General features: G+C 36.9%; 1 protein-coding gene and 1 long non-coding RNA gene across 4 annotated transcripts in view; one reads left to right on the top strand and one right to left on the bottom strand.

Moving 5' to 3' along the window:
• LOC306655868 overlaps positions 1-13,429 on the top strand; it is a 76,669-nt gene that overhangs the window by 10,899 nt on the left and 52,341 nt on the right. The gene's annotated exons all lie outside the window — the stretch shown is intronic.
• Positions 1-13,429, bottom strand: part of PSMD11 (proteasome 26S subunit, non-ATPase 11) — a 63,135-nt gene that overhangs the window by 12,702 nt on the left and 37,004 nt on the right. For all 3 annotated transcript variants that reach the window (XM_079130497.1, XM_079130498.1, XM_079130496.1), the window contains 3 exons: positions 8,186-8,257; positions 7,683-7,740; positions 5,082-5,276 (listed from right to left, as the gene is read on the bottom strand). In XM_079130497.1, coding sequence (XP_078986623.1) covers positions 5,082-5,276; positions 7,683-7,740; positions 8,186-8,257 — 325 coding nt within the window. The remainder of the gene's footprint in view (positions 1-5,081; positions 5,277-7,682; positions 7,741-8,185; positions 8,258-13,429) is intronic.

Here is a 13,429-nt window from a genome sequence, read left to right as displayed (position 1 = left end):
TCACACCCAAAATAAGTCTAGTTAAAAAAAAAATTTTTTAAAAGCCCAAAAGCTGACATATTATTTTCTCCAACACATAAGTAAACAGGGGCCACATATGTGCCAGGAACATCATGGTTAGCATGAGGTTTATTTATAAAAAAAAAAAAAAACTGTCATTTATTCAACACACTAATGAACGCCTGCCATGTGCCAAGCATTGATAGAGCATCTACAGAGGACATAATTATGGAAAGGCCCATACCACCAAAAGTGCTATACAGATTCAATGCAATTCCAATTAAAATCCCAATGATATACCTTACAGAAATAGAGCAAGCAATCATAAAATTCATCTGGAAGAATAAGAAACCCAGAATAGCGAAAGCAATCTTTAGCAGGAAGAATGAAACAGGGGGTATCGCAATACCAGATCTTCAACTATACTACAAAGCAATAGCAACAAAAACGGCATGGTATCGGCACCAAAATAGACAGGTAGATCAATGGTACAGAATAGAGGACACGGACACAAACCCAAATAAATACAATTTTCTCATACTAGACAAAGGGGCCAAAAATATGCAATGGAGAAAAGATAGCCTCTTCAACAAATGGTGCTGGGAAAACTGGAAGTCCATATGCAACAGAATGAAACTAAACCCCTATCTCTCACCCTGCACAAAAAACAACTCACAATGGATCAAGGACCTTGAAATCAGACCAGAGACCCTGCATCTTATGGAAGAAAAAGTAGGTCCAAATCTTCACCTTGTTGGCTTAGGATAAGACTTCCTTAACAGGACTCCCATAGCACAAGGAATAAAAGCAAGAATCAATAACTGGGATAGATTCAAACTAAATAGCTTTCTCTCAGCAAAGGAAACTATCAGCAATGCGAAGAGAGAGCCTACAGAGTGGGAGAATATCTTTGCCACTCATACTTCAGATAGAGCACTAATTTCCAGAATATATAAAGAACTCAAAAACTCTACACGAAGAATACAAATAACCCAATCAACAAATGGGCTAAGGATATGAACAGATGCTTCACAGAAGATCTACAAGCAATCAACAAACATATGAAAAAATGCTCACCATCTTTAGTAATAAGAGAAATGCAAATCAAAACTACACTAAGATTCCATCTCACCCCAATTAGAATGGCAATTATCAAGAATACAAGCAACAACAGGTGTTGGAGAGGATATGGGGAAAAAGGTATACTCATACATTGCTGGTGGGACTGCAAATTAATGCAGTCACTCTGGAAAGCAGTGTGGAGATTCCTTAGAAAACTTAGAATGGACCCACCATTTGACCCAGCTTTCCCACTCCTCGGCCTATACCCAAAGGACTTAAAATCAGCATACTACAGAGATACAGCCACATCAATGTTCATAGCTGCTCAAGTCACAATAGCCAGACTGTGGAACCAACCTAGATGCCCTTCAATTGATGAATGGATAAAGAAACTGTGGTATATATATATATATATATATATAGAGAGAGAGAGAGAGAGAGAGAGAGAGAGGAATATTATATAGTGATATATATATATATATATAGTGGAATATTACTCAGCTATAAAGAATAATAAAATTATGGCATTTGCAGACAAATGGATGAAATTGGAGAATATCATGCTAAGTGAGATAAGCCAATCTCAAAAATCCAAAGGACGAATGATCTCACTGATAAGTGGATGATGACACATAATGGGGGGTGGAAGGGGGGCAAGAATGGAGGAAGGAGGGACTGTATAGAGGGAAAAGAGGGGTGGGAGGGGTGGTGGGAAGGAAAAAAATAACAGAATGAATCAAACATCATTACCCTATGTAAATGTATGATTACGCAAATGGTATGCTGTTACTCCATGTACAAACAGAAACAACATGTATCCCATTTGTTTACAATAAAAATAAATTTAAAAAAATATGGAAAGGCCCTCAAGAAGATCATAGTCTGGTGGAATAGTTGAAAACTAACAAAGAAACAAAGATATTAATACTATAATGTGTACAAAAGAATATACTTTTGGTAGGGAAGTTTAAAATCAAAGAGGAAAGTACAGAGAATTTACTATCTGAACTAGATCCAGATGGATGCATAGGAGTTTGCAATGAAGGAAGAGTGAAAGAGGAATTTTAAGGAAAGAAGACAAAATATAGACAGGGGACAGGGATATAATTCAGTGGGTAGAGTGCTTGCCTCGCATGCACAAGGCCCCGGGTTCAATCCCTAGCACCACAGGGAAAAATAAAAAGCCAGGCTCGGTGGCACATGCCTGTAATCCCAGTGGCTCAGGAGGCTGAGACAGGAGGATCACGAATTCAAAGCTCGCCTCAGCAATGCAACTCAGTGAGACCTTGTCTCTAAATAAATTACAAAATAAGGCTGAAGATGTGGCTCAGTGGTCAAGTGTTCCTGAGTTCAATTCTTGGTACCAAAAAATAAAATAAAAATTAAAAATTAAAGAAATTAAAAAACATTATATACACATATAAAATATATATATATATATGAGATATATATATATATATATATATATATATATATATATATATATATATGAGAGAGACAGAGAGACAGAGACAGAAGCAGGAAGTAACATGGAACACCCAAAGACCATGAAGTCTTTCAGTGACTATGACTAAAATCCAGAGATGAGGAAGAAAAAGAAAGGATGCCTTCCTTTTGAATGTCATGTTAAAGTTACCTTTACTTTTAACCCTTGCAGAATTTTAAACAAAGGAGTTACAAAATCAGATTTGGTTTCAGAAAAATAACACTGGGGCCAGATAAGGATGGATTAGAAAAAGTGACTAGGGACAGTTAGACCAGTAAAAAATCATTCAAGCCTTAATTACCAAGGTAGCTTGTACAGAATAAAAAGAGCAAATCTGGAGACAGATTCAACATGATCTGCTAACTGACTGGTATGAGGAGAGAAAGAAGAGTCAAAATTACTCTGATGATGAAAGCTTGAACAACTAAGTCAATGATACCATCAACAATGAAATGAAATCAGAAATGACAGCTGAAGATGGGAGTTGGATATTAAGTTAGTTTTTGATATGTTCAGACTGAGATACTTATGGGATAGGTATATGTATCTTTAAGCAGCTAGAACTTTAGATCTAGAGAGGGAAGCTACTAGAAATCTAGATGAAGAGACCACTAGTGGCAGCTAAAGCCATGAGAGAATATAGGAGTAGACAGAAAACAGGAAAAACGGGAAGGGAAAAGAACTAAGAAACAAACACTTGAGGAACAGCCATAATTAAAGGACATTGGAAGGAAAGGGAAATGGCAACATGTGGCCATAAATAATAGTCAAAGGACACAAATCAAGAAGATGGTTTAAAAAAAAAAGAAGGTGATGTCAAGGAAGTCTAGGGTTTAACAGGGCTGTTTGACAAGTCTGACCCCGACCCCCCCCCCCCCCAACAAAAGTCAAGAGATTATAAGGGAGTTATTGACTTCTTTCAAGGAATCAGCAGAAATACAAAGTAAGGGGCTATGGTTGTAGCTCAGTGGCAGAGTGCTTACCTAGCACATGTGAGGCACTGGGTTCGATCCTCAGCACCACATAAAAATAAATAAAATAAAGGTATTGTGTCCATCTTCAACTAAAAAAAATTTAAAAAAAGAAAGAAACACAAAGTAAGGACACTCAACTTTTTCAATAAACTTGATATAAAGAGAGCAGCAATTTAAAACAGAGAAAAGGCTATGGTTTGTTCAGCTGCAGCAGTTCAAAGACTGAGGGGCAGATCTGAATGGAGAGGAATGACTAAAGACATAAAATGGAACAAAAGAAAGGTGGAAAGTTCATTCTTGGTAAGGGGTAAAAATGGACAGTGATACAAATTCTGTAGAGGAAACAGAACTAAAGAAGATTCAAATTGAAAATGGTCTTTCTTTCTTTTGAAAAGTAAGATACAAGTTCAGTTCTTGACCACAAAGGAAGGGAATAGTCTTGGTGGCTCTAAGTGCCAATACTTGGGTTTAAGCTGGGTACGGCAATAACAGTTTCACATTCATCATCTTGTTTAATTCTCACCACAATTCTATAAACAGATACAATTATTTTTACCATTTCACAGATGAGCTGAAGTTAAAGATAAAGATAAATTAAGCAATTTTCCCAAGACCAAACACCTAGAAATCAGCAGACCTAAATATTAACCAAGGAAAGGCTGTTCCTAGGTTATGACATCTCTGAGAGGCAAGATGGGCAAATATTATCTTTACAGATGAGACAGATAATATCAGTGCTTAAACTAGTCTTTTGAGCCAGGTGCAATGGTGCACACTGGTAATGCCAGGAAACTCAGGAGATTGAGGCAGGAGGATGGCTAAGCTTGATGCCAGCCTTAAGCAATTTAGAGAGGCCCTCAGCAACTTAAGGAAACATTGTCTCAAAAGTTAAAAAGATAAACTATACAAAGAAAATGTTTTTAAATAACCATGATGTAGCTCAGTGGTAGAGCACCGCTGGGATCAATCCCTAGTACTACCAAAAACAAAAACAAAAAAGCACTAGTCTTCTACCTCCAATTCAGCACTCCTTCAATAATGATGCCTCTGATAAAAAAAAAAGATGCTGCAAAGAAAAAGTTTTTCACCTAACCCCAAAATTCACACACTCCATCATAAAACTACATACTACACACAATTGATGGTATCTTTCTACAGCCCTAACCTAAGGTCCTTTTAAAAATTCAATAAATTTTATGAAGGTCTCCAAGAGTTAACAGACTTGGATTAGGTTGATCTTAAAGAGAAATGCTACCATGCTGAGTTTAAATCACTAACAGGAAAATTAAGGGAGACTTTCAAACCTAAGTGAGACCTCTCCAGGGTTTGGATCTAAGTTATGTTGCCTGGCTAAGCAATGATAAGCATGTTTTTAGTATATTTTAGGCACTTAATAGGAAGGGGACAGCTAATTAGAAAGGTTCCCTTCTAATTGGTTTCTTTGAGGAAGATTAAGTCAAATCAGACCATTATATCTTCTCCAGCCCCAAATCCGAATCCTTCAATATGAAAGATAAGATGAGCTCTAAGAAAACACATCCCAGGATCAGCTATGTTACCTGACTGCATGTCCAAGGTGGCTTGCAATTTAGGAGGGCAGTAGATGGCATTTGCTGTGGTTCGAGCGGAGGTTAAGGCAGCTCGAGCCTTCGGCAGATTGCTCAGAGCATGATATGTTTTGCTTTCTAAAAGTTGTACTTCCACCAAAAGGGCTTTGTCATCCATCTTTTTCAACTCCCGCAGCAACTGAGAACCTGGAAGAGGAAAAAAAGTATCTCGTTGTTAACCATAATCTTAATACCATATTACTGAAAAATCTCACTCTCCAACCTTAATAACACTCAGGATAAAGAAACCTGCCTAAACTCAAAAAGGTTACCTTTTGAGCCCATGAAAGAATTAAGTTTTCCTCAAATGTGCTATCTTCCAAAAAAGAAACACATATCTCATTGAAACTATTCTGCTTCCCAAGGACAATATTGAAGTCAAGAGCCCTCTAAGTTCACTCCTAAGATTTAAATGTAGTGGGAACCTCTACTCACAAAATGCTAAAACTAATTATCCAGTTTAGACACGGAACTTGACCTCACTTCCTATCCAGCAATCACAAGGCTATATAGGAAACACTAAGCACTAGTGCTGGTGGGGCATGTAAAGAGTTCTGGATATGCCAGTATTCTCTGTATACTTACACCTGGTACCCCATCTTGGATGAGAATGTCAAATTCCAACAGATTTATGCAATAAACAAAAACTAACTAAAAATGAGCCAAAGAATTAAAACTTCTGAAGACTTCTAAAACTTCTAAAAGAAAACATAGATACCTTTGTGATCGTGGAATAGGCAATGGTTTCTTACATATGATACCAATAGAATAAGCAACAAAAGGGGGAAAAATATAAATAGGATTTCATCAAAATAAAATGTACTTCAAAGTACACCATTAAGAAAGTGAAAAGATAATCCACAAAACAGGAAAAAATGTTCGCACATCATGGATCTGATAAGGGACTCGTATCCAGAGTAAAACAAAAGTAACTCAATTTTAAAACGAGCAAAGGATTTAAACAGACATTACTCCAAAGACATACAAATGACCAATGAACACACGAAAAGACGTTCAACATTATCAGCAATTAGGGAAATGCAAATCAACACCATAATGAAACACCAGTACATATACACTAAGAGGGCTAAAATTAAAGACAGTGTTGTTGAGGATATGGAGAAACTAGAACCCTGTTTATACATTACAGGTGAGAATGTAAAATAGTACATCCATTTTGGAAAACACCTTAGCAGCTACTCAAAAAGGTAAAAAGTTACCATGTGACCCAGAAAATCCATTTCTAGATATATACTCAAAAGAAAAACATATCCACTTGAAACCCCATCACAACAGTTACCATAATAGTCAAAAAGTGAAAAAAATCCAAATGCCACCAATTGATGGATAAATAAAACATAAAGGGGCTGGGGATGTAGCTCAGTTGGTAGAGTGCCTGCCTCACAAGCACAAGGCCCTGGGTTCAATCCCTAGTACCACCAAAAAAAAAAAAAAAGTGAAACATCTAAAAAACTATTATTCAACAATAAAAAGAAATAAAGTACTGATTATGCTACAACGTGGATAAACCTTGAAAACATTATGCTAAATAAAAGAAGCCAATCACAAAAGATCACATATTGTGCTATCTTCCAATTGTTCAGGGCATGCACTGGAAATGTATGGAGAATTAATAGAGAATTGACTGCTAATGGGCACAGAGTTTCTGGGGTGATGAAAAATTCTCAAATTAGACAGTGGTGATGGTTGCACAACTTATTGAATATATTAAAAAACTAATGGCTGGCCATGGTGGTGCAGGCCTATAATCCCAGTGACTCAGAAGGCTGACACAGGAGGATAATTAGTTCAAAGCCGGCCTCAGCAAAAGCAAGGTGCTAAGCAACTCAGCAAGACCCTGTCTCTGAATAAAATACAAAATAGGGCCAGCAATGTGGCTCAGTGGTCAAGTGCCACTGAGTTCAATACCCAATACCCAAAAACAAACAAACAACAACAAAAAAAGTATAGTAAATGTAATAGCCTTCAAAACATTTGCAATTTAAATATTAAATCCGGCCAGGTGTGGTGGCACACACATCTGTGATCCCAGCAACACAGGAGGATGCAGAAGGATCATGAGTTTAAAGCCAGACTCAGCAACTTAGTGAACCCCTAAGGAACTTAGCAACAGCTTGTCTCAAAATAAAAAATTAAAAGGGCTGGGGATGTGCCTCAGTGCTTAAGCATCCCTGGGGTTCAATCCCCAGTACCAAAAAAAATAAAAAATTAAGTCTGAAATTTAACAGGGTGCTATATGCAAATTAGAAACACTGAAAAGAACTTCAAGTATTTCAATGGAATGGATTGTTCAAATCCTAGGAAACTTAAAAACTGACCCTTTTGCCCTCTAAATTTAACAAATTAACTATAACCAGTTCCTCAGTACTTTCAAGTAGCATTTTTCTATGACAAATTCCATAAATGTAAGCTACCTTGATTCCTTAGAAGTAGGTAGAATATAAAGTATTAATAGGTAATTAATAAGAATTACTAGGTTTAGAATACAATCATTTAGCTAGCTGTCTTATTAATTTCTACCAATTAACTTACCCAAGTGCAATGCTTCCTGGTACCTCTTGGTATCAAAGTACAAAGAAACCAGTCTTGCCTAGAAAAAAAAAAAAGCATTGACTGAAGGAAAAAAAAAAAAAAAAAACAAAGCCACAGAAAGAAATCAAAGATTTGATTTCAGTCACAGAACTGTTACTGTTGAATATCCATGCCCTGATGATAACATCAAATGCAGCGTAACGAATGATTTAGACCCCAGTATTGTCTCCTATTATTGCCAAAGACTGACTGTTAACTTTACCATATTGCTGCTTTTTATCAAGTCTATCTCAAAACTTCAACCTGGGCAATTCTCACAAATGAGACAACTATCAATCTTTCAGTGACTGGATAATTAACGAAGTTGTTGAAGATGTTTTTCATCAGGATTTCATAAGATTTAAATGTAGTGGGAACCTCTACTCACAATATGCTAAAACTAGTTATCCAGTTTAGACACGGAATGTCTGAGAACTGAAATCAGTGCAAATGTGGACACATACCTCCAAAGCTTGGCGTAAGAAAGTCCTTTTCTCTGATTTGGCCCATTCAATGCACTCTAAACACAACTCGACCTGCAATAAAGACAGTACATGCAACATTATGTCCTCACATTCTTCCCACCAACTATGCTTTGGAGAACAGAAGAGTTTTAACTCCTTCCTGACAAATTACTCATACTGCTCCATTTAGTGTCTGATTCACAGTGTCTCAAATGTATAAAGGGAATATCATAATAAAGAATCAACTAGATATTTTACACATAAAATCTCTTGTATTTAAACTGCTCTTTTGGAAAAGACTCTTCTAGCCAGGTGTTGTGGCACAGACTACTCAGGAGGCCAAGGCTACAAGAGGATCCAAGTTTGAAGCCAGTCTCAGTAACTTAGGGAGGTCTCAAAAATAAAAAGGACCAGGGTTCAGTCACCAGTACCAAAAAGAAAAAAGGGGGAGGAGACATTTCTACCTTCCTAGGAGATATTCAGAACTCCCCAAAACATATGTAGCCCTGTAATGTGTATTTCTAGGGAAAGCTTTGGAATTTTTAAAGCAGAAATTTCTCTCTGAAGAGTTGGAAATAATAACGGCAATGTGTTTTTGTGAATATACTGGCAGTAAAAGGAAATGTTCTCAGCCTACTCACAAATGTTGCTTCTTTTCAGATTCTAAGTACGACTAACCAATTCATCATCACCCATAAAGCAAACAGACACAATAAACTTAGCTTGTATTAAAGAGAGTTAAAATTAGCGTAAAATTTAAAAGGGCTCTTAAGCTTTACTTAAAGAAACTGAACCCCCAGTTCTGTCACCCAAGCAGTGATCTAAGAATATAAGATACAAAGTAATTGATATGAAACAGTGCTCTATGCTAGACTAGCAGACCATCAGTTATCTTTGACGCACTAAGGTTTGACAAAGTATCTATGAAGTACTACAGATCTTATTTTACTTCTACTACTATGAGTTTTGTATGAAGGTTGTTAATTAGATCAAAAGGCAAAAGGAAACTCAATTTTCCGGAAAACTAACTGCTAATACAACAGACAGACAGGCAGGCGCCAGTAATCCCAGTGACTCAGGAGGCTGAGGCATGAGTTCAAGGCTAGCTTCAGCAACTTAGCAAGGACCTAAGCAATTTAGTAAGACCCTGCCTCAAAAATAAAATAAGAGCTGGTGACTTAGCTCCCTGGTAAAGTGCCCGGGTTCAAATTTCAATTCCAAAATAAATAAATAAATAGATCTTTGCCTTTAGATCCTGAATTCGATCTCAGTAAATAAACTAATGGATGATAGTTCATGGTATTTAGATGATTCACCACTAAGAGATTCAATGCAATCTTTACAAACTCCTCACTGCAGCCCCCTAGTGGCTACCTAGTCTCATAAAAATTCTACAAAAATAAAAACCCAAAACCAAACCAAAAGCAAGGCAATCACGATTTCAGAGTTTTGAGGTTAAGTTCTAAAAAAAAAAAAAAAAAAAAAATCAAACTCAAAGTATCTCTGTTCATGATATATGGCACTAAAAATATTTTGCTGAAAATTAAAAAAAAAAAAAAATACAAGAGTCCTACATGCGTTGAGAGGCTAAGAAAAGCCAATCGGTTTTACCCAAGGAGCTTTTTAAAATGATACCTGGATGCCAACTTGGTACATTCCTCTATATTAAGTTACACTTCAATAAACACTTTGAACTATATCTAAGAAACAAATAATTCTACTCCAAGATTTCACCTACTTTAATTTTTCTGATAGTCCAGATATTTTCCTTTCTTTCTTTCTGTGCTGGGATGAAACTCAGGGGTGCTTTATCATAAGCTACATCCCCACCCCTTTTCATTTTTCATTTTGAGTCAGGGTTTCATCAAGTTGGTGAGGCTGGCCTCCAACTTGTGATCCTCCTGCATCGGCCTGATATTCAAGATATTAAGTGACCTGCAAAAGGTCACATAACACCTGCTGGGACCAGAACTTATACCTAACCCCAGTGCTCTTTTTACCTCAACCCAGACTTAATTTAAGGTCAGTCTATTTTCAGTTAGAGTACATGATTTACATTATCTAGAACTGTAATTAGTGAAACCAACACTTTAGTTCCCAGAAAAAAATTTAAAGGCCACTAAGCTTTGCTATACAGCTATTTTGTTTGAGAAGCTTTGTGCTTTGTTAACTGTAACAATGACTGATAAAGGCCATAAGCCCAGGTTTCTGGAAGAAGGCCCTGACTTGAATTCAAAAGCTCGATATAATCAAAATTAAATATTTGAGATTTAAACTAATACACTAAACCATGTCTTTACTTGTTTTGGGGGAAGAGAGTGGGAGGTTGTTTTTGCTTTTTGTTTTTTCAGTGCTGGGAAACAAAACCAGGGCCTTGCATTTGTTAGGCAAGGGCTCTATCACTGGACTACATCTCCAGCCTCTATTACATTTTCTTTCAAAATATCTGAATTAACTAAATTCCTGAGAGGAAAAAACAATTATTATTCCACAACTGAAATTCTCTACGCCTTCTGGTTTCTTAAAGTGTGCTATTACATAAAAACACTAGCAGAAATGTAATACTACTTTTCTCATTTTTTTATTTTGGAAAATAGTTACATTTAATAAAAATATATATGTGAAAAAAAAATTTTTAAATGTGCTATTACATTCAGCTGGACAGGCTACCAACAATGGCTTCCACAGGCAACTCCCCAGAGATTCCTAAAGGAAACATTAATTTGAGAAGTTCAATTTACTATTTGGCAAGGGTCTGGCTCATTCTTCTCTCATTATACTTTTCCAAATTCCCTCACCATGCCAACCACCAATCTTAACCCCCAACCTCCACTCTCCTGTATATATACTGCCCTTACTCTCTGGGCTCCAAATCTTAGCAACACAATCAGATCCTAACCTGAATCACATATTCTTTAAGAACAGAGTAAGTTAGAAGATTGTTCAGTATATACACCTCACTTACAGCTGGCCCCTATACAGAAAAAGGCAAGGAAATTTCTCTCCCTCCTACTCGTGATAACAAATTCTTTAACACAAAACTCTAACTCTCTTAATGGTCTAAACTTCCTATTTTGCTTCAGGCATCAATAATACTATGACAGTGATCCACCCATCTTGCTTCTCCATCCTTTTCCATCATCCAAAGAATTTTAAAGAACAAAAAATGAAAACTGATTTCTAAGTCAGAATCTGAATGTCACCTAGAGAGGAACTGTGATGCAAGCACCCCATGCTTACATCTTCATTCAATTAACTCAGATCGCAATTCAACACAGTATTTAATGGGCATCTACCACAAAGGAGGCATAATCCACACACTCTTTCAAGTACTAGTTATGTAATTGCTTTGAGACAAACTACTCTAAGTGCCAGTGATAACGGCAGTAAATAGGAAAAAGCAGCTATCCTCAGGAACCATTTATCCTGAAGGGGAAAAAGATGTTAAACAAGTAAATATGAAGTAAAGCAGAGATTGGGTACTTCAAACAAGGTAATCAAAGAAGGTCTCTGAGAAAGCAAGATGTGAGCAAAGACTTAAAATAATGTTAAGAAAAATGCCCATGTTATGATCAGGCTGAGACACCATTTCGCCTGCCATTTGGTAGTCTTACAGGTTACCTCAAACACCTGTATGCTATTTCTGGTTTTTATTGTATAGTCAGTATACAAAATTTGTTTTGAGTTTAACTTTGTAGCATTTTACAAAAGCACTGTGTAGAGTCAAAGAATTATATTGAATAAACCTAGGATTAGGGGGAAAAAAAAGATCAGGCTGAACAATCCAGATGAATATAAATGCGCCACAGCTAGAACAGTTTAAGGGTTTATGGCAAAAAGGACAATATGCCAGCTGTAAGGAAGTAAAACAGAAATCAATGTACCAGATATGGTCAGAAGTATACTATGGTAGCTATGGCTAAGGAATTTAGACTGTACTGGGATGAGGAAGATCCTTAGGTAATGTAAGGTATATAATGCTTTGCCTGAATGAGATTATATTAAAGAAAATAAATCTACAAGTAATTGTCATACAAAACAGAATAATCAGAAATACAAGAAATACAATATGTAATGTGGATCACTGAAAAAGTGATGATCACACCAAAGTCAACAAGGAAAGATTTTCAGAGAAGGTGAACCTTGAGATAGGACTATGGAAGGAAACGGTATGGCAAAAGGAACAGACAGGGCTGTTCAGCAAATACCCAGGCACCTAACATAACTGACACATTCGGTAAGTTTAGTAGAGTACCAGATCATCAAGCTACTGTAGAAAGCTGTATCACAAAATACCAAAAACTACATAACTCTGCTGAAAATGGAGAGCCACTGAAGGCTCAAGATGGAGAAGAGGGAGAGAAATGAAATGATTGGAGTAGTGAGGTTTCTGCTGCAACAAATAATTAGGCACCAAATCAGAAGGTAGTTGTAAAGAGAAAACAAATACAAAAGGGGTTGAGGAGCAGACACTGAAAACAGTTGCATGAACAAAATTTACAAATGGTTGGATACTGAGGTTGGTAATACTGAGTAGGGTCATGGTTGAAACAATCTGGATGATTCATAATCTGTTTCTCAAAAAAGCAAATAACCTATTATCCACAAAAACTACCAAAAGATCCAGCAACTTGGGAGGCTGTGGAAGGAGGATCACAAGTTCAAGGCCAGCCTCTGCAATCTATCAAGAACCTGGTTTGAGGTCTGGGAATATAGCTCAGTTGGCAGAGTATGCACAAGGCCCCAGGTTCAATCCCCAGCACCACAAAAACACAACAAACAACAACAACAAAAAAAACTTTATTGGGGCTAGGACTGTAGCTCAATGGCAGAGTGCTTGCCTAGCACATGTGAGGCACTGGGTATAATCCTTAGCACCTCATAAAAACAAACAAATAATATAAAGGCATTCTGTGCATCTACAACTACAAAAAATTTTAAAAGGTGGGGGACAAAGTCAGGCCGGGCGCACAGGTACACACCTGTAATCCTAGCAACTCAGGAGGCTAAGGCAGGAGATTGCAAACTCAAGGCTAGTCTCAGCAATTTAGCAAGTCCCTCAGTAACTTAATGAGACTCTGCCTCAAAAACAAAACTGGGGGATGTAGCTTAATGGTAAAGTGCTCCTGGGTTCAATTCCCAATACAGAGGGGGTAAAATATACACATACACATATATATATAAATAAAAAGAGCAAGGCATAGTGGTGTGCACCTGTAATCCCAGCAACTCAGGCTGAGGCAA

This window comes from Sciurus vulgaris (assembly GCF_902686455.1).
Source record: "Sciurus vulgaris genome assembly, chromosome: 3".
In the NCBI taxonomy this organism is placed as follows: domain Eukaryota; kingdom Metazoa; phylum Chordata; class Mammalia; order Rodentia; family Sciuridae; genus Sciurus; species Sciurus vulgaris.
The sequence above is the reverse complement of the archived record's forward strand: the minus strand, read 5'-3'. Positions and strand labels throughout refer to the sequence as shown.